The 26197-nt window shown below is 38.7% G+C and overlaps 1 protein-coding gene across 5 annotated transcripts in view; it reads right to left on the reverse strand.

Annotated features, from left to right (window-relative positions):
- Positions 1–482: 482 nt before the first annotated feature.
- Positions 483–26197, reverse strand: part of CTCF (CCCTC-binding factor) — a 41260-nt gene continuing 15545 nt past the window's right edge. For 2 of the 5 annotated variants that reach the window (XM_016163811.2, XM_016163801.2), the window contains 10 exons: positions 17378–18167; positions 16870–17040; positions 14582–14715; positions 12299–12419; positions 11569–11718; positions 7913–8073; positions 7210–7392; positions 6523–6658; positions 3155–3316; positions 483–1982 (listed from right to left, as the gene is read on the reverse strand). In XM_016163811.2, coding sequence (XP_016019297.1) covers positions 1798–1982; positions 3155–3316; positions 6523–6658; positions 7210–7392; positions 7913–8073; positions 11569–11718; positions 12299–12419; positions 14582–14715; positions 16870–17040; positions 17378–18158 — 2184 coding nt within the window. In that variant the 5' untranslated portion in view covers positions 18159–18167 and the 3' untranslated portion in view covers positions 483–1797. Of the gene's footprint in view, positions 1983–3154; positions 3317–6522; positions 6659–7209; positions 7393–7912; positions 8074–11568; positions 11719–12298; positions 12420–14581; positions 14716–16869; positions 17041–17377; positions 18168–22058; positions 24631–26197 lie in introns of those variants that run through there. The other 3 variants (XM_016163783.2, XM_036231472.1, XM_036231473.1) reach the window with 3 other exon arrangements.

Below are 26197 nucleotides of genomic sequence, written 5' to 3' on the forward strand. Positions count from 1 at the left end.
CTAACAAGCAGCTGTGATGCCCAGGAGTCTTCCCTAATTATACTTTTATCTTCCCTCTCAAATCAACTTCTGTAGAGCTGACTGGGCCCAGCTTCTCTCTGTTCTCCTGCACCTGGCAGAACTCAAGGTACAGACTCAGTCCTTTTTGAGCTGATATCCTAAGGACAGATTCCCATCAGTCCCTTCTACACTCAACTCTGCGGCCTACCCCTTCTGCTATAGGAAACCCACTCCCTAAGGTAGACCATGGAGTCTGGCAGCCGTCCATCCACTCACCTCTCCACTCACACACTTTCTGGAAGTTTAAACTTGCAGCAGGATGCACTCAATATATCCCATCATCTCCCAAGATCATCTCCCATCTGCTAGAGAGGAAGTGGCCGCACAGCTTGCCTCTGAAAGGCCTGTATCACCTAAGCTGAGGCCACACATGCAGACCACTCTGGGCCCCTCATTAGGCAGGAATCACACAGGACGGAGTGTTTGGAGCACTTGTTAATCTGTTATGATTTATTAGCTGTACAGCAGTAGATCCTCCTCCCCAGCTTTCAACCCCATTACATATTTTATTACAGGTCTCATGTTGGTGCCCTAAAATAATGAAAAATATCACACAGTACAGCTAAGTACAAAATGCATTAACCTAGAGTCTGATAGCTAACTGATAGCTCTCTTAAAAGCAATACACAGAAGAAAAAAGTGTTTGAAATCAGCAAGACTGAGGCGCTCTAAAAAACACATTTTAAACGTGACAGTTCATGTGCAAGAATTACTTTTTAGTTGGTTTTGCTTCACATTATTATTATTTTTTTTGAAGATCCAAAGTTTAAATTACTGACCTAGTGAAATTTTCTGGCCCAGCTTTTAAGGGCTGCTGTGACCCACTCATAATCACTCTTCTGCTTTAACAGAGGATTTATAAAACATAAAATTCAGCTACAAACAGAGCAAAGAAAATGTGGATGGGAAATCATAACTGAAAGTTAATTGTACAAGGTTCAAATGCTGGCTCCATGGGCTGGAAATCACGATCGTCCACATGGGCTCCGTCTCTTGCGGGCAGCAGTCTGGGTGCTGTTCTGCTACATGATTGTGATCCAATTTCTTGTCGACATTTACACACTACAGAGTCTGTGGTAACTTAATTTGCAAGTAATTAAAATGCTGGGTTTTCTTACACTGCACTTCTTTTCAACCTCTTAATTAATGGAAAAGATTAAAATGTAAAAAAAGTTATTTACAGGCTTGACCATACCAGAAACTCTGCCAAGAAAGAGGCAAAGCCTTCATGACAAAAACCGATCGTAGCATGCCATAGTATTGGTGTGCAGCCGACTCCAAGCAAAGGGAGTCGGAAAAAGCAAAAGCGAAAACCAGTTTAAAAGTCTAAGTCCTTCCCAAGTCTGCATTTACAATTAAAAACTCTCCTGGGAAGAAGACCATAGAACTCTGGGAAACCTGGTGGCCATTCTGGAGTGGTTTACCATAGCAAGAGAGAGGGTTCAACGTCTGTTTCCATCTATGAAAACCAGTTAGGCGCCAACACTGTCCTCAGCACTTCACAGTAAACCCTCAGGGACTCAGAACATTCCATGATTTGCTAACATCAAACAGCAAGTTCTAGTTAAATCACATTTTTCTAACGTCATCCTTGAAGTTTAGTTCTCAGTATGTTTGGTAAAATGGTGTAAAATGATGCTTTTCCCAAAGCCAAAAGAAAAAGAAGGGAGAAAAATTAAGATGCAGGCCGTTTAAACACAGCCCAAAGCAGTCCTGGTGATGCACGAGGCCCTGCCATCACCGGTCCATCATGCTGAGGATCATCTCGGGGGTGAGGTCTCCGTTGGGTGCGTCCGTGGCAGCTGGCTGGGCCTCCTCCTCCTCTCCCTCCACGGGCTCTGCGTCTGGCTCTTTTTTGACTTCAACTATAATGTTCTCAATTGCACCTGTATTCTGGTCTTCAACCTGAATGATAGCTGTTGCTGGCAAAAAAGAGCACGAACAAAACAAAACGCTCCATTAAAGCCCCCAAAGATTGCAAGACTTTTTTCAGACTTGATACTAAATGAATGTTAGCAATATAGGAAAGACTTAGCACCGATACAGTCAATTAAAAAACTTAATGATCTAAAATGTGGCCATATATAAAGCCTCGATACCCTAGAAACCATAAAGAACAAAATACTGGCATTCATCTTCATATGTCTTCCAAATTACATGTTAAAAGCCTTAGTTTTCCTTTATGTCATAAATTTAGCTTTTCTGATAGTGTGAGACAGACAAAAGGTGCAGACAGCAGGTGACTAAGAATCCTTCATAGAAATGCGCGATGTATGTGTTTTAGAAGTGACCCACCTATAGCCAGAAGCTGACATTTTAATTCTGAAGCTCTCCGACACCCAGGGCCCTCCCACTAGTTTGTTCACTCAAGCGTTTGTAGGTGAAATAGTTCCCAGGATTTACAGTGAACCAGCCCTCTGTGATAGACCTAAATACACGAGGCTCAGTAAACACACTAAAAAGGTAGATTAAACTCTGCACTTGTTAAAAACAAAACCAAAAACACACCAGCTTTCAGGAGACCTAGAGTAACATGTGAGTATTAGAGTAGACTAGAGACCAGAATTCCCCAGAGCCTGCTGTCACAAAGGCTGTGTCTAGTACAGAACTGCTTGTCCACTGTCATGTGGTGTGAGTTGGAGGGCGAACACCTCTTCTGTGTCCTCTCATAAATCAGAAGGCCAGACACAGAATCCAAAGGCCTGGATTTCTTAGAAGGGACAATCTCAGAATGGAAATTGCTTTATCTCTCCATCCTTTAAAATTTGGCTTTTTTACATTCACTATCACATCAATTCTGCCAGCGGACTGTGACTCTGGTTGTTTTATAAAAGCCTCCCACGTTAATAGCACCCATCTTGTAGAACATAAGTAGTCTTCTAGGCTGGACTTTTATTTGCTGAAATGTTAACAGGCCTCAGATGTTCTCCAGTAAAAACTAAAAAAAATCGCTTCCTAAGTTTGTTCCTGGCATGACCGTAACTTGTTCTCATGGCTTAGTTCCCATCTCCCTAAAGAACAAGGACTCGCCTGGCTCCCCCACATGCTAGGAGAGGATGCCAGCCAGTTAACTGAGCTGAGACAAGTAACTTACGCTGGGTCTGTTTGGGTTGGTTGGTTCTGCCAGGGGGGCGTCCTCTCCGCTTCTTGGCAGGTGGTGGGGCTGGGGTCACAGGCCGAGGCTCTGGCTCGGGTTCAATTTCCACAGCAGGCTCCTCTTCCTCCTCATTGTCATCCAGGTCTGGCTCAGCATTTTCTGTTCAGGAAATCAGGGCAAACAGGTAGTGAGGCCAAAGAGATTGGTGCAAAAAGAAATAACACACAAGTAAGCACACATTCTGTGAAGTCTAGTCATGTATTTTCATGATTAGAAGCTTATTTTAAAAATGTTTTTTTTTTTTTTTTCCTGGAATTTTTGTTATCAGCATAAATAGAGTAACCTGGTATTGTGGCAGAATTAATAAGCAAATGAATTTGACTACTACTATTCATATTTTATGTGGGTTAGAATCTTAGGGGCAATGCCACCTTATGCCAATTACATAACAAAACTACAAATAGTGTTTAAAATGAAAATAACACAAATGTTCCCTCTAGCTACTATACAAGGATAAGGCAGAAACATTAAGTCTGAGATGGACCCATTATAATATGGTCTTGCTCATCTCTGAGTGGGTGTAAGAGGTGTGTATGTATTTGTCAGGGAGTAAGACAGAAATTCTTGATGCATTGTGAGGTTCTATTTACCAGGATAAGCAACAGGAGTTCTTTTAGGGCTATAATTGATGGCTTTTTTTAAGACTAATTTAATTCTTGGCTGTACCAGACCCAGCAGGTCACTCTTAACTCCCTTACTTTCCCCCTAATGCCATAATCACATAAAAGAAGAGGGAAACCCTGTAGAAAATACTGATGAGGAGCCTGATATCGCTTTGAGCCCCAGACCTCTTATGAGGTATAAAACCTGACAACAACCATACTTGACCTCAGCTTCCCTGTGTAATCTCTAAAGCTCCCAATCTACTTACCAGTGATTTGAGGATCAAAAAAGTGGAGAGAACCATATAATCATGCTCTGTTAACTTATACTCTGCTACACAAAGCTGTACTGACACTGCATATCGCAATTTAAAAATTTCTCCATTATTCCATTTAGGCTTCATTACTTCATTTAGTTAAGAGGTACTGCCTTCATTTTATAGAAAAAATGAGAAGCTGAGTGATTTGTAAGGCACAGCTAAGCCACGGCAAGTGGAAATAAAACCTCTGACCTTAGTTTGGGGCTATTCGGCTGTCCACCCTCGTAGGCAGCCAAAGAGCTTTTGTTGCCCCTTCCCCATTATTGTGGCACAAAATGTACGCTGCCTCCAATAAGCATAGGTTACAAGCACATTCTCTTTCTCTCAAAACAAATGTTTAAATTTAGAATTCTGTGAGTAAATACCTGATCTTTAGGACAAAATGGCTGATTTGTCAAATGACTGAAATGCTAAGTGAAAATGTGGGAAACATACTGGAGTGTGGCAGTGTGTCAAGAACGAGATGCTTCCCTGTTGAACTTACTCAAACCACCTATTGCCTAAGCTGGCCCTACGTCTAGACAGCTAAATAAATTCAGTCAGAATTGGGGGTGGGGCAAGCACACAAAGGAGGTTAATAGGGACAAAGGCTTACTGCCTTGGAGACATTTTGGCAAAAAGCCTTGAAAACTGCAGGAGACTCTGCTGGTCAATCTCTCTAGATGGCCACCAGGTAGAACTTCTGGGAGGGGACAAATATGACTCCTTGGCCTTTGTAACCAGTGGGAGGAAAACACAGACTCTCCGGGCGGGAGATAAAGACACTAAGTATGAGGCCCAGAACCAAACTGCTCCACAAACTAGCAGTGTAGCAGACAAAAGGGAGAATTGTAGAAATGCATTAAGAACTCTTCAACTGAAAGATGCTTCTGGTGAAGTACAATTAGGGAGTGAAGCTAGTCTTGTTGGGAGATGAACCACAGAAATGAACAGGGCAGTGCCACATGAAAGAAGGATATGGGACAAAGTCTGTGGTAGCATGAGGTTTTGCAACTAAGAACAACTGCAGGGATCCATCCACCAGCACAAGGTTATCTGTGGATCTCTGGTGTTATCTGGGGCCTTCTGACATTCCTTGGCACCTCCCAACAGTCCGCACATTTTCTTAGCCAATCGAAGGGGTTCCAAAAAGATTCTTAGTAGAGAGTGGTGTGCTTTTATAAAAATTGGTCACACTGACATTTTAAAGGAGGCACCTAAAACCCAGAGACTGAAGACACTGCTTAAAATAAATTCTCCACCAAAAAGAGCAGGAAAAAAAAATTATTCTTATGCTTATTGGGTGAATATTCTCCCAGAAAAAATTAAAAGTCCTGAATAGAAAACTGAAGGTTTTGTTAAAAAACAAAAGAGACTTTCTTACAGATCTAAACATAAAAAAACCCAGTGCTTTCATGGGCAAGTTTTATAACAAAACCAATAATGTGACTGGATTCTTTAATACATTCAATTTTCAAAAATTTCATTCCCTCCCCACTATTTTTACTATAACAAGCAATATGAAAGACAAAATGAGGACTCTTACAAAATATGTTAGGCACCATTCATACTCTTCATACTCTCTCCAGTCTGATGGTGCTTCTGGGGATGTACATTCCCCAAAATGAAATCCCTCTGCACTCTTTTCCATAAAAAGCTTAAATCTGTAGTCACAGATGTGCCTTCTCAACTATTAAGTATCCATATTACAGAACCTAACACTTTGGCACAAATTAGTTATCTTCAAATGTGACTCCTACATTACCAACACTCTTATTCTCCCTCTCTCCCTCTTCATGAGTCTAATACCTCAAAGCATACCTGCTGCCTGGATTTCATGACTAGAAAGGCAAAATTATCCCAAAGAGCATCAATGACAGGAAAATAAGTAAAGTTTTAAATTATAAACGGAGAGATTATGGAAGGAAGAGAAAGGCTGACCTTCATGGATTTGATCAACACTTCTCAAGGCTAGGCTGACAGAGGCAGTCAAACCAGAAGTTGGTCAAGATGCTTAAGCAACCTTCTCCATGTCCATTAGATTCACTGCTCAAATCTAGACCAGCTTCCTAAATGTAAAAGCTATGAACATAGAAAAGAAACTCTGCTGGTCTTAGAATATCACTAATCTGAGTAAATTGAGAAAAGATATTAACCCACTTTGGCTTTAGCTGAACATAACATATACAGTATTATTTAGCAATGGAATGCCATGAGGAAAAAAACTGCCAGAAATAAACAAACTGCTGTTGTAAATATATATACAAATTAGAAAAATTAGAGATTTAAAGGAAAGGTGACTGGCCTACTTTTATATCCCTGCACATCCATACATAAATATTTTGGAAACTGGGCACCAAATCATCCATGTGTAACTAAATCAAGAAACAAGCCACTCACTCACCACTGTCAGAGGAGTCTTCTTTTTTAGAGCGCATCTTTCTTTTTCTTCCACGTTTACTCTTCTTTGTTTCTCCTCCATTTTCCCCTTCTACACCATCTGGACCAGCACAATTATCAGCATGTCTTGCCATGGTATTCTAACAAAAGGAACAAATCCTCTTTCATATTACTAAAAAACTTAAGATTAGAATTGGAAGTTCTCTTTATTTTAATAAAAATATGAAGTATCTATATTAAGTCTGAATATTCTAGCATCTGCTAAAGCATGCTTAAACATGGTCTTCTTGTTCAAGAGAAATGGTCTCCATCTGGAGGGGTACAGAGAGGAGAGATGGAGATGAGAGAGTCCCTCAAAGATGAGGTTGGGTGCCCTGAATAAAGGGCTCAGCAGCTGGCAGGCAGAAGGAGCAGGGGAGGATCAGACTAGCTCCCTGTCCTGTGCAGACAGACCTAACTAACATGGCTCCAAAGGAAGATCCTGGAAAGACCTACTAAAAGATAGGGAAGGCTCCATCAGTGGAAGGGTTCGCACACAGACATAACACCTTGGGGTGGGGATGACTGGCCCTTCTCTAAGGATAGAGCACCTCCATGTTTACAACCTGTGGGAAAAACTGCCTTGCTGTGCAGTAGATGATCAAGCACATGATATTAAGAACCATAAGAGAAGCAAATCTCTGACTCTCACCCGGCGTGTGAATGTTTTCCCACACTTAGAACAGACGAAGGCCGCAGGGACAAAGTTGGGGTCATGGTAGCGCTTGAAGTGCATGTCAAGGAGCTGTTTCTGGCGGAAGGTCTTGTCGCAGTGGCTGCAGGCGTAAGGTTTCTCCCCGGTGTGGGTGCGCTTGTGCATGATCATATGCCTCTCCTGAAAGAGAGTGGGGTGTAGAAAGAGGCTTAAGAGCCTGTCACAGACAGGGCTGCTACCCCAGCTACCACCTGTGTGCATGTGGCTGACAGGCTTTCCTCTCCCAAGGCTTGTTGAGAGGATAAACTTATCTTTACTGGGGTACAAAACTGCTTCGATAAATCCCAGTGCAGATACATTCACTCCTGCTGGAGTGTTTCTCTAGCTCATTCCCAAGCATCAGGCCCCAGGACTATATTCTTCCCTTTTCTCAAAGGAGTTAAGTCCTCCAACAGTTCTGAGAAAGAAGTCAGTATTCTACCCAAGATGGGGAGTGGGGTATGGGGTGGGTAAGCCATGACTGAAAAAAACATCACTTGGAGACTAAAATAAAATTAATAGGATCTTTGGTGACATTCCTCATAAATCAGTTTGAAATGTTATCCTTAAAAATAGCCACTATACAAGGTATATAACAAACCTCTGATGAAACCTGACACCAATGAACCATCAACAGCTTTCTAATTATGAAGGTCTCTACCTGTCTGCACGCATAATCGCACTGGTCACACTTAAAGCGCTTCTCGTTCTTGTGTGACTTCTGATGCTGGATGAGGGCATAGCGCTCATGAAACACAGCATCGCAGTATCGACATTTCTTGCCTTGTTCAATATAGGAATGCTGTTTTCGCAAGTGGACACCTGAAAGCAAAATACAAAGCCCGGTCTAACTTGTGAAAACACAAATAAGCATTTCAACAATACATTTCTTTCTGCTTCTTAAAACAATTACTCTGGCTGCTATACAGAAAATGAATTAAAATGTTGAAACAAGACAGGTGAGAAAAGATGGTGAAATGGACAAGGGTGATGGTGATGGATGTGGAAGGGAGAGAAGTGATGAGAGATCTAGGAAGCTGAATCACCAGGATTTAGTGACTGAATACAGAGAAGAGGAACGTGGATGTCATGGACAACCTCCTTGTTTCTGGCTTACAAAACCCAGTACATGACGGGCCATTTACTGAGACAAGCAATAGTGGAAGAGAGCTGAAGCCTAAGCTATATTTGTTTGAGGGGACAGAGGTCAAAGGGGTTTTAGAGGCTTCAGTTTTAGAATTGCTGAGTCTGAAATTCCAATGATATCAAAGTAGGGACAGGGATGGCGAGGGGGTAGATGCTTATATACGCCTAACTCAAATGATTTGGAGCAGAAACATTAATTTAGGAGTTTTTAGAATTTGAGACTGTGGGGGGGGGTGATAAAATCACTAAGCAAAAAGTAAAGAATGGAAAAGAATATGGGTCATGCTTTAAGTTTTTTTTTTTTTCTTTAAGAAATCTTAACAGTTCAAGCCAGTGAGAAGAAAAGGGGTTAAAACAAGGGTGAAAAGAACAGTCAGAAATAAGAAAACCAACAAGAGGTAGGGCTACCACAGAAGCCGAGAGAAGGAAGTACTTTAAGGAGAAGGGTGCAGTCCATTATGAGGAATGGCGCTAAGAGATCAAGGGAGACGGCAAGTGAAATGTTTCCTATGGTCAACAATGTGGGTTCATCAGTGATCTTAGCAAGAGTCACTTTACAGAGCAGTGGGGTAAAAACTAGATGGGAGGAAAATTAGGAGTTCAGAAAAAGAGGACGTGAGAGATATAACTATGCATGAGGGTTAACTGGGAAGGAAGTAAGAGTTAAACCTAGAAGGGGAGGGCTTTTTTTCAAGATAGAGATATAAGCATGTTTAGAATTGAGGGGAAAGATCAAGGAGTAAGAATGTGAAGACAGAGGTAAAGTTAGGCAATACTACTGTCATATAAAGACTACCAAGAAGACAGGAGAGTGGGGTTAAGGCAAAGGCAAGGTGACAGGCCAAAGACGAGAAGAATGACACCAACTCTCTAGCAGCAGATAGGGAAAGAGAGGATGAATGTGGACACAGGTAAGTTTGTAGGTTTGAAAATAGGATTATCTGGAGTTTCAATCTGCTACTTTATTTTCTTAAGTAGGAAAAGAGGCCATTTATTGAGACCAGAAAGGCAGAGAGAAAAGGGGAGGCAGAGGTTTAAAAAAGTAAGTGATTTTCTAAATCTGTCATGGTGCCTCCCACAAAGCAGGTACCCAAACATTTGTGGAATGAATGAACAAACTCACTGAGAATGGGAGCACACCTGACAAGGACAAATAGTTGGACTGCCCAGGAACAATAAGAGCCCAGCTGCATTTGTATCGTGAATTTATGGCGCTAACAATCTGATTCAATCAAGGTGATATCTCAGCAAACTCAAGGAAGGCCAATTCTGGGGAACAGAAATGAGGTAAGGGAAAGGATGGCTCACTTTTTACTCACTACACATGTTCATTATACAATGGCCTTTTATACACACACATATATATTTTAAATAATTTGTAGGCCTCAACTTTCCCCCTCTGGTCCTCTGATAGACCTAACAGTAAAAAATTTTCTTTCATATGTTCTTATTAAATAATTGTTAACAGTCCTATAAAGAAGGCTCAGAGCAGTATTTGGAGGTCAACCTTGACTCTAATTTTTTTTTTAATTTATTATTTATGCCTACAGCACCTGGTCTTCCTAGGTGGTCTCCCATCCAAGTACTAACCAGGCCTGACCATGCTTAGCTTCCACGATCAGACATCGGGCTTATTCAGGGTGGCATGGCCACAGACCATGGACTGTGGCTCCACTGTGGCGTGAACCCAGGACCATCTGTGCATAAAACAGAAGTGCTAACTGCTACACTATGGAACCACGTCCAAACTTGACTCTAGTAGGTCGGTCTCCAAAACCCAAGATTTCCTGTGTTACAAAGTGATGGATTTTAATTACTACATATTAGAGTGAAATTGGGCCTGCTTTAAAGATGGAACACAAACTCTTTGGGACTGGTTTTGGGAGATTACTATTTGCCAGCTCCTAGGTAATAAAGTGATTCATAAAGAGTTCATTACACAGGGTCTAGGAGGTATCATGCAAATATAAAACATTCATGGTGCTTATTTGAATTAAATTAATTTTTAAAAAATTGAATAATTCAGACAGTGGCCTGATGGCTCACATACATTGCCATAAGATATTATACAGCAGAGTAAAATGAACATGTGACCAATGGGTCTTATATGGAGACCATAGTCCTCTGCCTCAAATTCAGTTTCAGCTGAAAAAATGTCTATCAGCCTGCATTTTGCTCAATATAGTCATATTAACATAAAAATAGGTTTAAAACACTAGCTAAATTATTTAACGTCGCTCAAAACCTTTTGAGTAAAACCAATGCTGCAGAAAGACAAGTGATATTTATGCTATGACTTGGTATGTTCCTGGTATAACCTGGGTACTTATTTATTTCCCCAGTATAAGAAACAACTCAAGAGGACTCAAGCCTAGCTTTGCTGCTCATAAGCTGTGGCGCGTAGCTTTTGTCAAGACACCTGCCTGAGCCTCGGGTTCATCATCTATAAAGCTAGAATACATATGACTTGTTATGAAGCTCAAATGTGTAAAAAGTATAACTATCATTTGACAGCTCTGAGGCAATTTATAAAGTAAAAGGCAATATGTAAAGTACAGCAATTTACCTAATGTTAAAATGTTTGTAATAATAATAATACTCAGAGAATAATACATTGTGGACAGAGAACAGATTAAGGGAAATTTTAAAAAAATCTTTTAAAGAAAAATGGAGAAATCTAAGTGATCATATGTTTAAGTATGGGTTACACCAAAATTTCTACCACTAAACTCTGCATCTATATAAATTCTAGCTTAATTATGCACAGAAATGTAGTTCTCACTAAACTAGTAATATAGTCCAATTACCTAGAGAAAGTACAAATGTTCTAAAAAAATTTTAAGTGGACTGACCTTAGTTTGAATTACACTGTCATTTCCCTATTTGAGGACTTAACATTTTGGCTACTAATTAAAGGTATGCTCTGTTGCCTCTCATTACGGTTCCCATTAATTTACAGATAAGTTATATTTAGGTAAGAATCTTGTAGCCTGGCTGCAGTTAAAGAAGAGATAGGAAAAAATAACAGCTAAGCAATGGCTTTTATAAGTGGCAGGCCATTCACATACACGAAACTTATAAAAGTCAGAAAAAGAGGTTATTTATGACCTTCGTACTTTCACAGATCCTTCAAAATATTTTTTCTCATTTGCTACTAGTAAATTTACTTACCCAAATCACTTTTTCGGGCTATGACAGTGTCACAGTGGGGACAGTGAAATTTGGCCACATTTTCTGTGTGCTTCTGTAAAATGTGCATCTTCATGGTACCACTTTGGGTAAACCGAGCATGACAAATGTAACATTCATAAGGTTTTTCACCTTAAAAGGAAATGGAGAATGAATAAATTAGATAAAGTGACTAAATACTATCATTTAATTGGAAGGTAACTGAGGTGGCAGATATGCAAAGCCACAGAGAATCAATAGGTCTTACTCAGGAAGGCTGAGGCTCAGGCCCATTGCCTGGCTCATGTGCATCTTCAGAGATGGCAAACGGGTTCTAAACTACTGCTGCCACCTCTGCTCTGCACAGCTCTGCACAGCTCTCTCACAGAATCATACACATTAGACAGTTCCTAGAGCAATGCTTACCTCTGAGGGAGAGTAGACAGGATGATAGGAGGATCAATAGGTTTTCCTTTTATGAGAAGACAGTCTTAGGAAAACCGAACGAGCTGGGTTAGAGTCTACCCAGACTTCAAGCAGTAAAAATTTTCCATTCATCAATGTATATTCGAATAATCAGTTCAGAATATACGTCAGAGAAGCATTCATTGGTTATATACTTTCATGCCAACTTCTGTTCAGATAAGCAGTAGAGGCATCAGGTGGTTTACAGGGTCCCATGGAACCCAAAGAAAAGCAGTTCATTGCTTCGACAAGGAGGAGAAAGTCCTACCTGAATGGGTTCTCATGTGCCTTTTCAGCTTGTATGTGTCCCTGCTGGCATAACTGCACAAGCTGCACTGGAACGGACGCTCCCCAGTATGAGAGCGTATGTGACGTTTTAATTTGCTGACCTACAACACAAAAGCAACCAAACCTCTTACACTTCAGTTAATAAAGACTGTGAGTGCTGTGGGTTAGGCACAAAAGCTTAGCTTTTGGGCACTAAAGTTCATAATATAGAAAAAGTCTAAAAGATAGTAATTTATTCCTCATTATCTGTAATCTTTGTTTCTCAAATCCATATCATAATCCAAGAAGGTAAATGGATAGGGACATACCTGAGTCAAAATTGGTCATCAATAACTGTTTAAGCTTGATGATGGGTACATGGGCATGTATTATACTATTCCATATACTTCTCTATGTTTAAGTTTTCCCATAATAGTTATTATAATCTGTGCTTGTCTGTAGATTAGTTTTCTTCTATATTTTGAATCTGAATTAATAAGAACACATTTTAAATTCCCTTGGTCTCTCTTCCCATTATCAGCACTTTCCAGACAGGCCAGGCTCCAGGGCCCTCTCATTTACCTTCCTCACTAGTGACTATGCTTTTTGTCTCCTGTGGGTACCCTTCTAACAAAACAGTAACTTGATTCTAAGAAGGGCTTTGAACACTCACATGTTTGATTTGAAAATTTAAAACAGCGTCCCAATTCTAACAATAAAAATCCCTTACATTGATTAAGTGCTGCAGAGCAAATTTTTACATACTGTTAAGTTGTTAAACAATGGTTCCAACAATATCACTGAATAATTCTTTCCAAGATTTGCCTACTTACCACACATTAAACTCCTATATATATGCACAAATATCTATTGTATCCCAACAAATAATTTATCACTGCTTCAACATTACACTGTCTTCATTTATGGCTTTATAACATCCAATAGCACGATTTCCTTATTCTTTTCTCAAAATTTTCTTAGCTAGTCATATTTACTTTTCCAGTTGAAATTTAGAATCAACTTATAACATCTCATTTATTAATGTCATTTGGAAAAGTCTGTACAGTTTTCTTATCCCTGAATCATTTTATTGCTGTTAGAATCTAAACCTGTTTCCTACTATTGATAATACAAAATAAGTCACTGATTTCTGTGTATTTACCTTGTAGCTGGCCACCCAACTGAACTCTTACTACTCTAAGTTTTTTAGCTGATACTCTTGAATATAACTGAATACTGCTGATATGTAAGCAGATAACTCTTCAAGAAAGTTTTGTTTTTTCCTTTTATAATTCATCGTGTTTTATTCTATTAGTTAGAATTCCAATACAATGCTGAAATGACAGTAAGATGTAAGATGGATATCTTACTCTAAATTTTAATGGGAATATTTCCAATGTTTCGGTTAATTAGAAGGGGTTTACTATAGGTTTCTGGTATATACTTTTATAGTAAAGATATTTTCTTGTACTCTTAACTTGCTAGGACTTCAAACAGTAGCTGAGTATTACATTTTATAGTTTTTCAATAATCTATAGAAATGACCATATGGTTTTACTTTAATCTCTCAATGTAGTACATACCATTAATTTTCTAATGCTGAACTATTCTTGTATTTTAAATATACTCTATTAAGTAACCACCATTTTAAAAAACATATTACTAAATGTGGTTTTAAAAATAATCTTACTTAGGGGGTGGCTCCATAGTACAGTGGTTATCATGTCTGCTTTATATGCAGAAGGTCCTGGGTTCGTGCCCCAGGTGAAGCCACGGACCATATCCTGGGTGCGCTAGGCCCCGGGTGCACAACATGTGGGAGGAGATGCCCCACGTTCAGAGATCCAGTTCTTAACATCCATAGGTCAGGGGTGGGGGGCGGGGAGAATTAAAGAGGGGGTAAAAAATAAACTTATTTAGAATTTTTGCTTTCTAGTGAGAATTAGTTTTATTTTTGGTAGTATCCTTATTCAGTTTTGATAACATGGTAGCCGCAAATACTGAAGATGATAAAATCTTTCATTTTTAAATGCTCTGGGTACAGGTATTTGTTTCTGTGAAGTTCAGCAGAACCTGCCTGTAATGACATGTGAAATCAGTGGCCTTTTTTTAATGGGTAAATCTTTCATACTCATTATATTTTCTTTTTGTGGTGGGGAGGGAGACTGGGAGTATTAATAATCTAGTAAGATTTCCTATCTCATTTTAGGTCAGTTTGGGTAGTTTATTGCTTTATTGGAATCATGATCTTAAGAGAGGAACCGACAAGGAATTGAACACTTACTTCTACGCTGGCATAATCGCACATGGAACACTTAAATGGCTTCTCGTGGGTGTGTTTGTAACGACGATGCCGCACCAATTCTCCACTAGTCACAAAGGCCATGTCACAGTCTGGGCACTTGTGAGGCCGTGTGCCTAAGAGAAGGAGGATATAACAGGAAGAAAGATCAAGGGCATAGTTAATGACAGTTTAATTGCTGCATGAAGATGGACCCTGGTCATATCATCAATCCTGCACTAGCCTGAGAGTAGCTCCAAAAGCTCTGAGAGGGCCTGGCTGACTTTACAACACTAACCCCAGAATATCAGAAACATGTGCTAAACATTTAGTTTCTCTTAATTACCCATTTGAACCTGCCTTGAATACAAAATCCTTTTTACCCCTACTTTGTGAATATCCCGGCCATTACTGATTAAAAGTTAATAGAAACACCATTCTTTTTCAACCCTTGCTAAAAAAATATAGAATATTTTTAAAATCTCAATGTTGTATCAAGTATAGGTCACAGAATTAATAGCTATTTGACTTAAGATCTTTCTGTACAGTAAATCTTACTGTATTATGACTATACATATAGGGTCACTGGGTAATCCATATTGACAGTCAAAAAAAAAAAACCACAAAAAACAAATTTAAGAGCTTGTTTTCTATATAAATTTATTTTGATAAAGAATTCTAGAGATTTACCAAAGGTTTTGGAAAGTATTATTGCCTTTATGTGACTTAAACACATCACTTTCATATATCCATGTCTAAGTTCAATTTGCTTCTTTAGTACTGAGGATGTAGGAGTGAAGGAGAGTTCTTGTCTACTAAAAACGCATAGTTTAATGGTATAGATACATCAGTAAAACAACAGTTCACAAGAGAAGAAAAGCAGCACCAATTTCTCTTAGGACAAGGTAAGCTGAAAACTAAGAATCTCCCAATGGTTACCTAGTATTGTCTAGGGGAAAGAAAAGAGGCCTCCTTTGGTAGACATAAGCATGGCAATTTGGAAAGAAGTAGACTCTACTGTGGGACACAGAGATTTTCATTGGAATGTACCACATGACCACGTGTGTGCCCCTCTGCCCAAGTCGAGGCTCACCACGTCACCCTTCAATTGCTACGGCATCTTGACATAGGTAAGGGCGTCCCCTAGAATGCAATATGACTACATCTAAAAAATGAAAAGGTGGATTCCTCACCATAATCTGATTTTCTGATAAGCATTTAAGCCTTGATGATTTGGTTAGTATGAATCAGTACTTCCAAATCAGCTTTGAGTAACCAGACTAAACTTATTTTCAAAGCTGAAGACTAGGCCATGAAACACAGTGCCTACATCAAGGCACTCCCATCTTGGGATGTCCTATCATGGGCCAGCTGCTTTTATCTAGTCACATGTTGCTTTTTATAGTGTCTTCAAACTACCAAATACATCAAGTGCCTGAGCAGAAACTAGGAAGATGGTGAAAAGTGACTAAGTCACAACAGCAAAGAATATACTAATATACAGATGCTTATAGGCCAACCCCCACTTGATTATGTTCACTGGACAACCAAGACATCAAATGAAAAACAAGAGTCATCATATAAAATGAGGTGGAGAATCTAGCTAGAGGAAAGCCATTCTGTATGAAGAAATATGTGAAAGAAGTTTCTTTATTAGCCCTTAGGGCCAGGGGCCAACACTGAAAGTGCAGAGACTTAAAGAGAGCTCCAGTGTGCAGGGAGTGTCCCTCTACTTTAGTGCCTGAGACCGGGCCACAGCCAACATAAAGCTAGTACTGGAATATTAGTATGACCTTTACTATGCATGGAGTGCAAATTAATAAATGAATTGCTAGAATGGTGCCTTAAACTTTCCATTCTGAGATTATACATTACTTATCTTCCTTCAGGTGAAACAACCAGAAACCATGGTTTTTACAAAGGCAGGATTTCACTTCTATTTCTAAAGTTTTTCATCATAGTGCCTGGAAATTGTTGCCTGGGAGTTTTCGTTGTTAAAACCTTAGCAACACAATGGTGATAATTTTAGGAAATATGACAGGTTAATTACCACAGATCATCTTTTTCTGGATCACCGTCCTCATATAATTTGGGTTATTTTCCAATAAATTTTCTTTACATTTGCTTATAACTAAGCCTATGTGCCTACAAGACATCAAGATTACAAAAAAGATACCATAAGACAGAACAAAAATCTTTCTTAACCTCCCACTGAAACCAACCTGAATGATACTTAAAACCCAAGTTTTAACCTTTGCTATACTATAGTCCCCAACATTCTTATCCAGCACCTGTGTGTGTATTAAGGTGATTCCTCAGGAGGGTAACTGTTCTGAATGCCCTGCCACAGAGATGGCACTTGTGTGGTCTCTCGTCAGTATGACTTTTCATGTGACGATCCAAATTTGAACGCCGTGGACAAGTGTAACTGCAAAGCTCACACTGGAATGTCTTCTTTACACCTATATGCAAAATAAAACACTTACTTGTTGTAGGGTTAAAAGTGTTAAGATTAGTCCTAAATTTCTACAAATATATTTTATTAGTCTTTTAAAAATAAACTCAACCTAAATCATATTGTCATATTATTTCACGCCACTAAAATTTTCTTCTTTCTCTTCAGGACTTAAAAGGTAATCTGTCTGGAAAAAATTCATTCAGACTGGCTAAAAAAGGCAGTACCCACATCATGATCTTTAGAAAAGAAATCCGTTTTAACATAAAATAATCTGCATATGCACTGTTATGTGCTTTATTCCAAATTGGTTTTATGAGAGTATAATGGATAAATCATTTTACCTTTCTTTTTAATTTTTGTTGGTTTTGGAGGCTTCATGTTACCAACCACTTTCTCTGCATTAACCTCCGACAGCAGACCCTCCTGCTGTTCTTCCTCAAAATCATAGACAGACACATCCACATCTTTGCCCTCTTCTGTGTAACGCAGTTTGCTCTTTTTGGTTTTCTTTGTTTTTTTGGCTGGTGGCTGATAGTCTGGGTCTTTTTGCCAACTAGGATCTTCCTGAGGCGGAAGTTCCCCTTGCTCTAGTGTCTCCACCTCTCCATTGGCCCCCACTTTCACCACCTGAAACCCTTCGGGCAAAGGTAAGGTGTGACATATCATAGGTTCACTTTCTGCAAGGCCCTCTTTAGACACTTCATTCTCATAAGCACCCTGAAGTTCATCTACCGAAGTGGTAGCAACAGGTACAGTCACAGGAACAGGTACTTGAACAAGCTGAAGTTCTCCTATGTTTATGGGCTGTTCCTCCATATTTACAACTTGCAAGGTTATGATCTGGGTATCGTCCACAGCAGCCTCTGCTTCTGGAGCGACTGTGCCCTCCATTACTTCAGTCTTCATCTGAAGAAGGGTAGGATCCAGCTGTTCCATCATTACCATCTGTACACTGCTATTGACATCCTGGACCACCTCACCCCCATCAGTCTGGTTCTGGGGTAGGTGGCAAGCGTCCTCTTCCTGGCCCCCTTCCCGGCGTCTCTGGTAAGTCTTTCTCTCCTTTCCTTTAATGAAAGTTTCAGACTCCTCCACAATGGCTTCAACTGCCTCACCTTCCATTTCCCCTTCCTTTATTAAGGGAGAACACAGATTGTTATTTAAAATAAAGTTTGTCTAAATGAAGATATATACATTTTAAAGCAAAAAAACCCCAAAAACCAAAAAACAAACCAAAAAAACCCGATGAATTAGGCGCCAATAGTTAATATTACAAAAAGACACAACAGATATTACGTCTCCTGAAGGAAGAACAAAACATCACCTCTGAAGCAGTCTTGCCAAACAAAACAAAAAATTCTGAAACTAATATAGCCTCGATCCAACTACCCATTAACAGGAAATTGGTGACAGAGGATGTTAAATTACACTACAGGGTTGAAATTAGTGAAATCCAGACTGAAGGATACTGTGCATGATTAACTACCCAGTTTCTTCTCCAAGTAGATCGCCAGGAGAAAAAACTGGAAGGACAAAGGGAGAACCTGCAGATAAGTGGTTCTCAACTTGGGGTGGGTGTGTGACTAGCAGCCAGTGGCAGAGACTAGAGATGTTACTAAACATCCTGCAATGCACAAGTCAGTCCTCCACAACAAAGTATTACTGGGTCCCCAAACGTCAATAGTGCTGAGGTTGAGAAATCCTGATATAGACAAAAGACACTTAAAAGATACAGCAATCAATCACAATGTATAGATCTTCTTTGGATCCTGATTCAAACCAACAAATGATTAAATATATAACATAAGATAATTAGAGTCAACTCTGGATCTCCTATAATAAAGATTAACAAAACCAGTTTAAATGCTGTACATTTCTTATAATTTTGTATAAAAACACTGACTGAGGCACTCACTATTTCTACCTAAATTATAACTTAGAAAACATATTCTGTCATAGTGTTTTTTTTCACCTTTGCTTGTAGCTACAACATGACACCATCTCCTGTGTTATACCATGAACTTGATATTTGTGTCTCTCTCCCTCTGTAAGGCCATGAGCTCCTTAAAGATAGGAACTATGTATAGCAAGTAGTTTTAACTCTTTCTTAAGCACTGTGACCAGGTTGGTAAGTACTCAATAAATACTAACTGAATATATAATAAACACACACACAAAAATGTCAATTCATATAGTTTCTGGCTCTTAAGTCTTGTGAGTATTGCGAGTACCCAGATACCTAAGTGCAAGATAGGTCTGAAAAATTATCTAATTGATAGCAATAATATGAATTAACAAAAACTGCAAGGATATACAAGGCTAATTCAAAATTAAAATTTAAGGTGTTTTGTATTCTTGCCCTAGTCTCAAACAAAGCTTTTGCTACTTTTATTAGCGGTATATTTCTCCAATTCTCTGGGCATCTTAACATTGTACCCATGCTAAGAGTCAGAGGTTCTTAGTCCAAGAACACCTGAAAAGCAGCACAAAGACCACAGAGGGTGGGCAAGGCCTGGTCCTGCATTAGAGTTACTATCTAACATAAAGAATAAAATAGGTATAATGGCTTAAGGTAAAAGTAGCTAGATGTGGAGAGCCCTACCTAATCAGGTGTGACATCACGATGCTTCATAAATGTGTATTTGAATGGAACCCTGAAACATGGGTGGCAGGATACTGAGAGGCAGAGTGATGTATATTTTGCAGGGAAGGGGTTGTATCCTTACATAAAATAAATATATGAGCAAATTGATTATGAGAAAGAACAAAACCTGGCTTAAAGCATAGGGCAGAGGGAAAGGTAGAAAGAGATAGGAGAAAGATGTGTTGGTTGTGGCCACTGTTTGGATGGTCTTATTTGACAAAATAGGAAGACTATACTGGTCAGCACTGGGAAACTGCATACTGCTTTCTGGGCAGGGGAAGTTAAGATTTACTCTGTTCACAAAGAATAGTGCTTGATTTCCACAATAAAGTGTGTCTCTTTATCTGTAAAAGGGAGAGATGCATGATACATGTATACCCCTCTTGCTTTCAAGGCCCCTCCTTATCTAACTTCAGATAGCCTACTCAAATTTATGACTTGTTGCTCTTTAGCCATTACTTTTCTCTGAATGTGTCTGCTGATAAAACAACCTCACTATTTTGCATTTACATTTCTCTCAAAATGATCAATTTCTCCAGCTGGCTTGTGAAATCTCTTTGAGGGCAAAAGCCAGGCTTGAAGCAACCTACATTTCTGGACAGATTCAGTGAACCGCACCATCTGCACGAAACAAAATCAAGGCTGATGGAAAACCTTGTGGGTTGCTGGACTGTCAGTCTGATTTGTTCTGCTATTGCCCTCTTTCATTAATCCCTTGTTCTCAACAACCAAGAGGGAAATACTACAATGCTCAATGCAAAGGCCTCTTACTAGCGGTTCCATTAACATTAGGTCAAATATAACAAAATGTTACTGTACAAGGTGAAGGTCCAGGAACATTAAGAGTGCTTTATAATTTGACTATAAATAAAAAATGTCTGAGCATTGATGTGCTACCATTTTTATTACAAGATTTTTTATATTTCTGATCATGAAAGACTACTTTAAGTATGCTTCTAACTCTAATTACTTTTATGTAAGCAATAATGTTCACATGGATTATTCTTGGAGTAGAAATACTCTATACTAGCATTATCCAACAGAAATATATATGGAAGCCACAGATGTGAGTCACATCTGTAATTTAAAATTTCTAGTAGCCATGTTGAAAAAGTCAAAAGAAACAGGTGAAATTAATTTTAGCAATATTTTATTTAACCCAATATGTCCGAATTATCATCATTTCAAAATATAACTAATATAAAAAGTTAATGAGATCATTTAATATTCTTTTTCATAATAAGCCTTTGAAATCTGGTATGTATTTTATACTTTATAATATACCTCAATTTGAACTATTCACACTGTAGATCCTCAACAGTTGCATGTGGCTAGGGGCGCTACTGTACTAGACAGCACAGATTTATACTTCTGTTGCTCAAAGTACGGTCTGAGAACCAGGAGCACTGGCGTAAACTTGGAACTTGTTAGAAACAGAAACTTTAGGCCCCCCACGTGACCCACAGTTCCATTTACTAGATCCCGAAGTTGAGTTTATGTATCCCAAGAAGCACTACTTTATACTATTACTTCTCACACATTAAAAAAAAAAAGTTTTCCAGAACACAAAGGTTTCAAAATTAGTATCCCAGCAAAGATCCAACTCCAAATGTTGGTGTGAGGGAACAAAGAAAAAGCCCCATCCACCTTGCGACATTCTTGGGAAAAGTAACAGGACAAAGAACAAAAATTTACAAGCTGTAAATGCTAACACTGGCTCTGCCAGAAAATCACTACCTAATCCCCAGAGTATTTAGGTACATCCCCTGTAATAAAATTTGTGAAGGGAAAAAATAGGTAATCTCTGAGCTACGTGGGGTTGTATAGCATCCAACAATTTGAAGAACACAGAAAAATCCATCTTGTCCAGCTTGAGAACTTAAAATTACTTGTAAATAACCAAGTCCAACCAAAAAAAGGTCAGGAAATTACAAGCCAAGTAGAAAAGAATTGGTACAAAGAAGTATAAATTGAAACCAAAAGTATTGCCAGGGAGTTGAACTGAAAGAGTATTCTCTCTCACTGTAAACACATGGTATAAGGTCCATGAACATCCACATCTCCTCAGGGTCTTAGAGCAGTAGCTTCTATTTTTATAAAGAAAAATTAGACACAAAGTAAGCAAGCCACCTCTCTCTTCCATGCACTCCTTAGAAATCTTGCTGCATTCCCTCAAGCTATGGGTAACTTTACCTAACTTCCTCCAGAAAGGAGTCTCCTTGGAATCAATAACCTAATAAACTGGACCAGGTCTCTCCCACCCCTCGACCCTGTTAGCTCTGACCCATTGCCTGCATTCTGCTATGGACTCAGATCTGCCTCCTGCTTCCACTCAGTTTCTCTGAGACAGAGACAAAGAGAGAGACAGACAGACTCACTCTCATATTCTCTGCCTCTCTCCTTGCTTGAGTCAGCCATGTTTTCTAAGTTTTGTAAAATCTTTTTGTGGATCAACACCCTAAAAGGAGGTTTACATTTACTTCCCAGACACAACTTTTTATTCCAGATTATCAGAGTATGTTAGTTTATTTGTAGAAATCTGAAAAATGAAGCACATAAAAATTTCATTAAAAGCTGTTCATAATTTCTATACCTAATAACCTAGCACACTTTGGTGTTGTCTTAGTGCTTCCCCCTTATGGATATATATTTTTTATGTAGGTATCATATTATACATATAATTTTCATACATTTGTATATGGCTCTGCTCTCCTATTTTAAGAACTTGTCCTTGCCAAAAAGGACTCCACTACCTCCTTTGCTCTGTGTTCCTTCTATTTGGTTCACAAGCACCACTCACCAAGAACCACACCACTAACCCAAAGGCCTTCCCTTATCCTCAACCTCAAGTTTCTCTAGCATCATGTTGTTCCTTCATCAGCCTCTTTTCTCCCTTGGCTCCTGCCTTTCCTAGGTCTCCTCCCTTGCCTCTGAGAGCTCTGTTCCTTTCTCTGTAGCTACTCCATTTGCTAGCCTTTTTTACTTCAGCTATCTCTACACGTGCCATCTGTTTTACTGCCTAAAGGATGTCTCTACGTGGATGTTTGTCTGTCATCTTTGACTCAATGACGCTGGATAAGGAATAAAGAGACCTGAACCAACCAAATGAAAATGCCAAAGCAGGTTAGTCTTCTGAGCCACGGTATCACACACAAAATGGAACTCTAAAGACTAGATCCTTCCTGTAGTCTCTATCATCTTGGTGAAAAAGGGAAGCTTAGGAATACATTTTTTAAAATAATCATTCAAATTGAGTTCTGGGTAGAGGGTGAGCAGGAGGAGGTTCCTTTAGACTAAGGTAGGGTGATCCTTGCACCTGGGGATGAGGGGGTTGAAAGAGAGGAAACTAGCACCAAAACATGTCCCTGCCTGCTGACTGGTCAAGTGGGAGGATGCAGAGCTCTAAACTCCAACATAGAGGACCCTGAGGTCTGCTCATGCTCCTAGACCACTAGCATGGCCTGCATCCTTGGGGAAGCCTGCTTGATCAGCCCTGCCCTTTTGCTTCAGCTTGTTCTCTGCCAGCTCTATGTGTGGCTCAAATCTTTCCCATCTTAAAACTCCCCTTAACTCCACCTGACCATTTAGCATCTGCCATCTCTCTATTCCCTCCATGCTCAACCCTACACTTGCTGTCTCCATTTCTTTATTTCTCTTCCACACCTCAGTTCACCAATCTGGTTTCTGTTCCTTAATACTATGAATTCCTCTGAGGCCAGCGAAGGCTCTTAACTGGTAAATCCAAGACACTTTTCTATCTTTATCTGACTTGACTTCTCTGTGGAATTCAGCATTCTCTTCTAGGCTTCATCTCAGAATTATCCCAAACTATCAGAAAATTTGGTATACCTGAATCACAAGGCCTTATCCTCTATAGAACTGCTTTCGCCAAGTTTTGTTTTGGCATTATGCCCTTGGTTTACACTAAAAGATACGGGAGAGAAATTTAATTTGGGGTTACATGCTTGGAAAAGCTTTTCTTCAACTAAGGAATTTTTTCTTTTCATTGTTAAGACCTATGTAATAGGATTGTTACTACTTTTTTAGTTGGCCACACATTGAACCATTTTTTCCCTCTCAAAATGTGTTGTAATAACTTTCTATTCTAATTGGCATTTTCTGGAGTTTTGACTTTATGTAATTTATTATTTGTATTTTTGATATATTTCTTCAAAATTTTTTTTCAAACAAGGTGGGCTATAAACATACATGAAATTGTATACAACATACATATAGAGACAATAGGAAATACAGAAAAAATGACAAAGTTATACCATTCTTAACAAACATAACAAAATAAAAATAACCTCAACCCAAAATATGCAGACCTATCTGAAGATTACAAAACTCTTCCAGGAGGCATAAAAGACCTCACTAAATAGGGACAAACATTGCAAAGGTGTTAATTCTATTTTATATAATTTTAAAAATCTGTCTGAAAAACAAACAAGATATTGACTATAACAATAAAATTTCTAAAAAATGAAGGCAACCTTTCATTTCCAACTGTTAATGTATTACAAAGCCACAATAATACAGTATAGTACTATCACTATTACAGACAGACAACTTAAACAGAAGAATTCAGAACAACTTCCTAGCATATAAAAAGTTGTCATTTTAAATTAGTGGAGAAAATAGCATTGTTTCATAAAAGGTACCAAAAAAACTATTTAGAAAACATTGTGTTATATCTTTAATTCATCAGGAATATATTGTTGTCTATGAGACAGATATCAATGACCAAACCAAACAAAAAACAATAAAACCCAAAACCTTAAAAAAAAGATATAGGTGAATAGCCTTTGATTTCAGAATGAGGAAGCTTTGTGCTTAGATACACAGGTAACAGAAGCCAGAGGAAATTGCTAAGATTTTGACTAAAGTTAAAATAAAAACAACTTATATATGACAAAACATTTTAAACAAAATTAAAAAGAAAATGGTTAACAAGAAAAAAGTATTTTCAGAATATGACAAAGGATTCATGTCCTTACTATGTGTAAGTAATTTAAAAATTTATAAGAAAAAGATGAACAGCAAAAGAGAACACTGGGCAAAGGACACAAATAGATAACTCAAGAAATACAAATGGCAGATAATAAAAAAAACAACTGAATCTCCTTAACACTAAAAGAAATGCAAATTAAAATAACGTGACAGCATTTTTTATCTATTAAACTGTTAAGCCTGTTTTAAAGGATAATCCCCAATGTTGGTCAGGATGCAGTGCAATCAGCAAGGGAACTGGTGATATGAATTGGGAATTTTAAAAATATTCTACTTGTGATCCAGTAATCTCACTTCAGACCTTATGCCAGAAACAATCAGAGATGAACACAAAGATTATAAGGACATTATTAATTAAAATGAATGATACAGCTACAAAATGGACTATTATACAGACATTACAAATCACATTTTAATGTAATATTCAGCATGAGGAAAATGCTTGTTCCATATTTTAAAAGGAATACAAAATAATAATAGTAAAAAGCAGGAGAAGCAGAATGGAATAGTCATTAAGAACTTAAGCAAAAAAAAAAAAAAAAAAAAAAAAAAAAAAAAAAAAAAAAAAAAAGAGAGCTTAGGCTTTTCAGTTAGAGACCTGCATCCCAATTCTGGTTCTTCTATTTACCACCAGTGTGATCTGGAATAAGACATGCTACCCCTCTGTGCCTCTATTTCCTTTCCTACGAAACAGGGATAACAATGGTATGCACTTTGGAATGTCATAAAGATTAAATAAAAACAATGCATGCGTGCACACACAGAACCTAGCTGCTGTGCTCCTCCATTTCCTTATAGGGCACCCCAGGAAGCAATGAATACATGTTAGATGAACAAATATAGGGCATTTCAGTTTCCCAGACTCAATCATAAGCCCTAGATAAACATTCCCCACGAAAACAACTTATCTGATAAACTACTGAATTTCTGTAGGATGAGGGCAGCAACCAGTTGATAGAACTAGGTGACCGACCCAAAGCAGGGATGAAAGAGAAAATGAAGAGCCCAAAAGGAACAGAACAGCCTCCCAGGCTGGTCTTTCTTACTAGTCTGTCCAGCATATCACTGCCAGACTAACTCTTCCTGAAATGAGGTGCAAAAATGCATAATGACTGAGGCTTACTGAATCAATGCCAAATTCTTTAGCTTTACACCCAGAGCTCTGTATAATGTGCTCCCATCCTTTCTACACACCCAAACTTACCTTTTAGGCATCTTCCACACAAGTGCATACTACCTTGTCCCCTCCGAGCTCAAGCCATCCCCTAAATCAAAGTTTTCTCAACCCCGACCAGTGCAGATGGACCAAGTTTCCCCACACCCCCGCTACTTTAGTATATTGTTCTATGTCTCGGTCTTTCCTCCAAAGAGACTATTATTTTAACAATGAAGGCAGGAACTGTGTTATGTCTTTTACTTCTGTACCCTCTATAGCAATGAATATAAAACAGTAAACAGCAGACATTCAATATTGGTGACACCGTCAAACAAAATATGTACAAATTAT

This window comes from Rousettus aegyptiacus, unplaced genomic scaffold, assembly GCF_014176215.1.
Source record: "Rousettus aegyptiacus isolate mRouAeg1 unplaced genomic scaffold, mRouAeg1.p scaffold_m13_p_14, whole genome shotgun sequence".
NCBI classification, from domain to species: domain Eukaryota; kingdom Metazoa; phylum Chordata; class Mammalia; order Chiroptera; family Pteropodidae; genus Rousettus; species Rousettus aegyptiacus.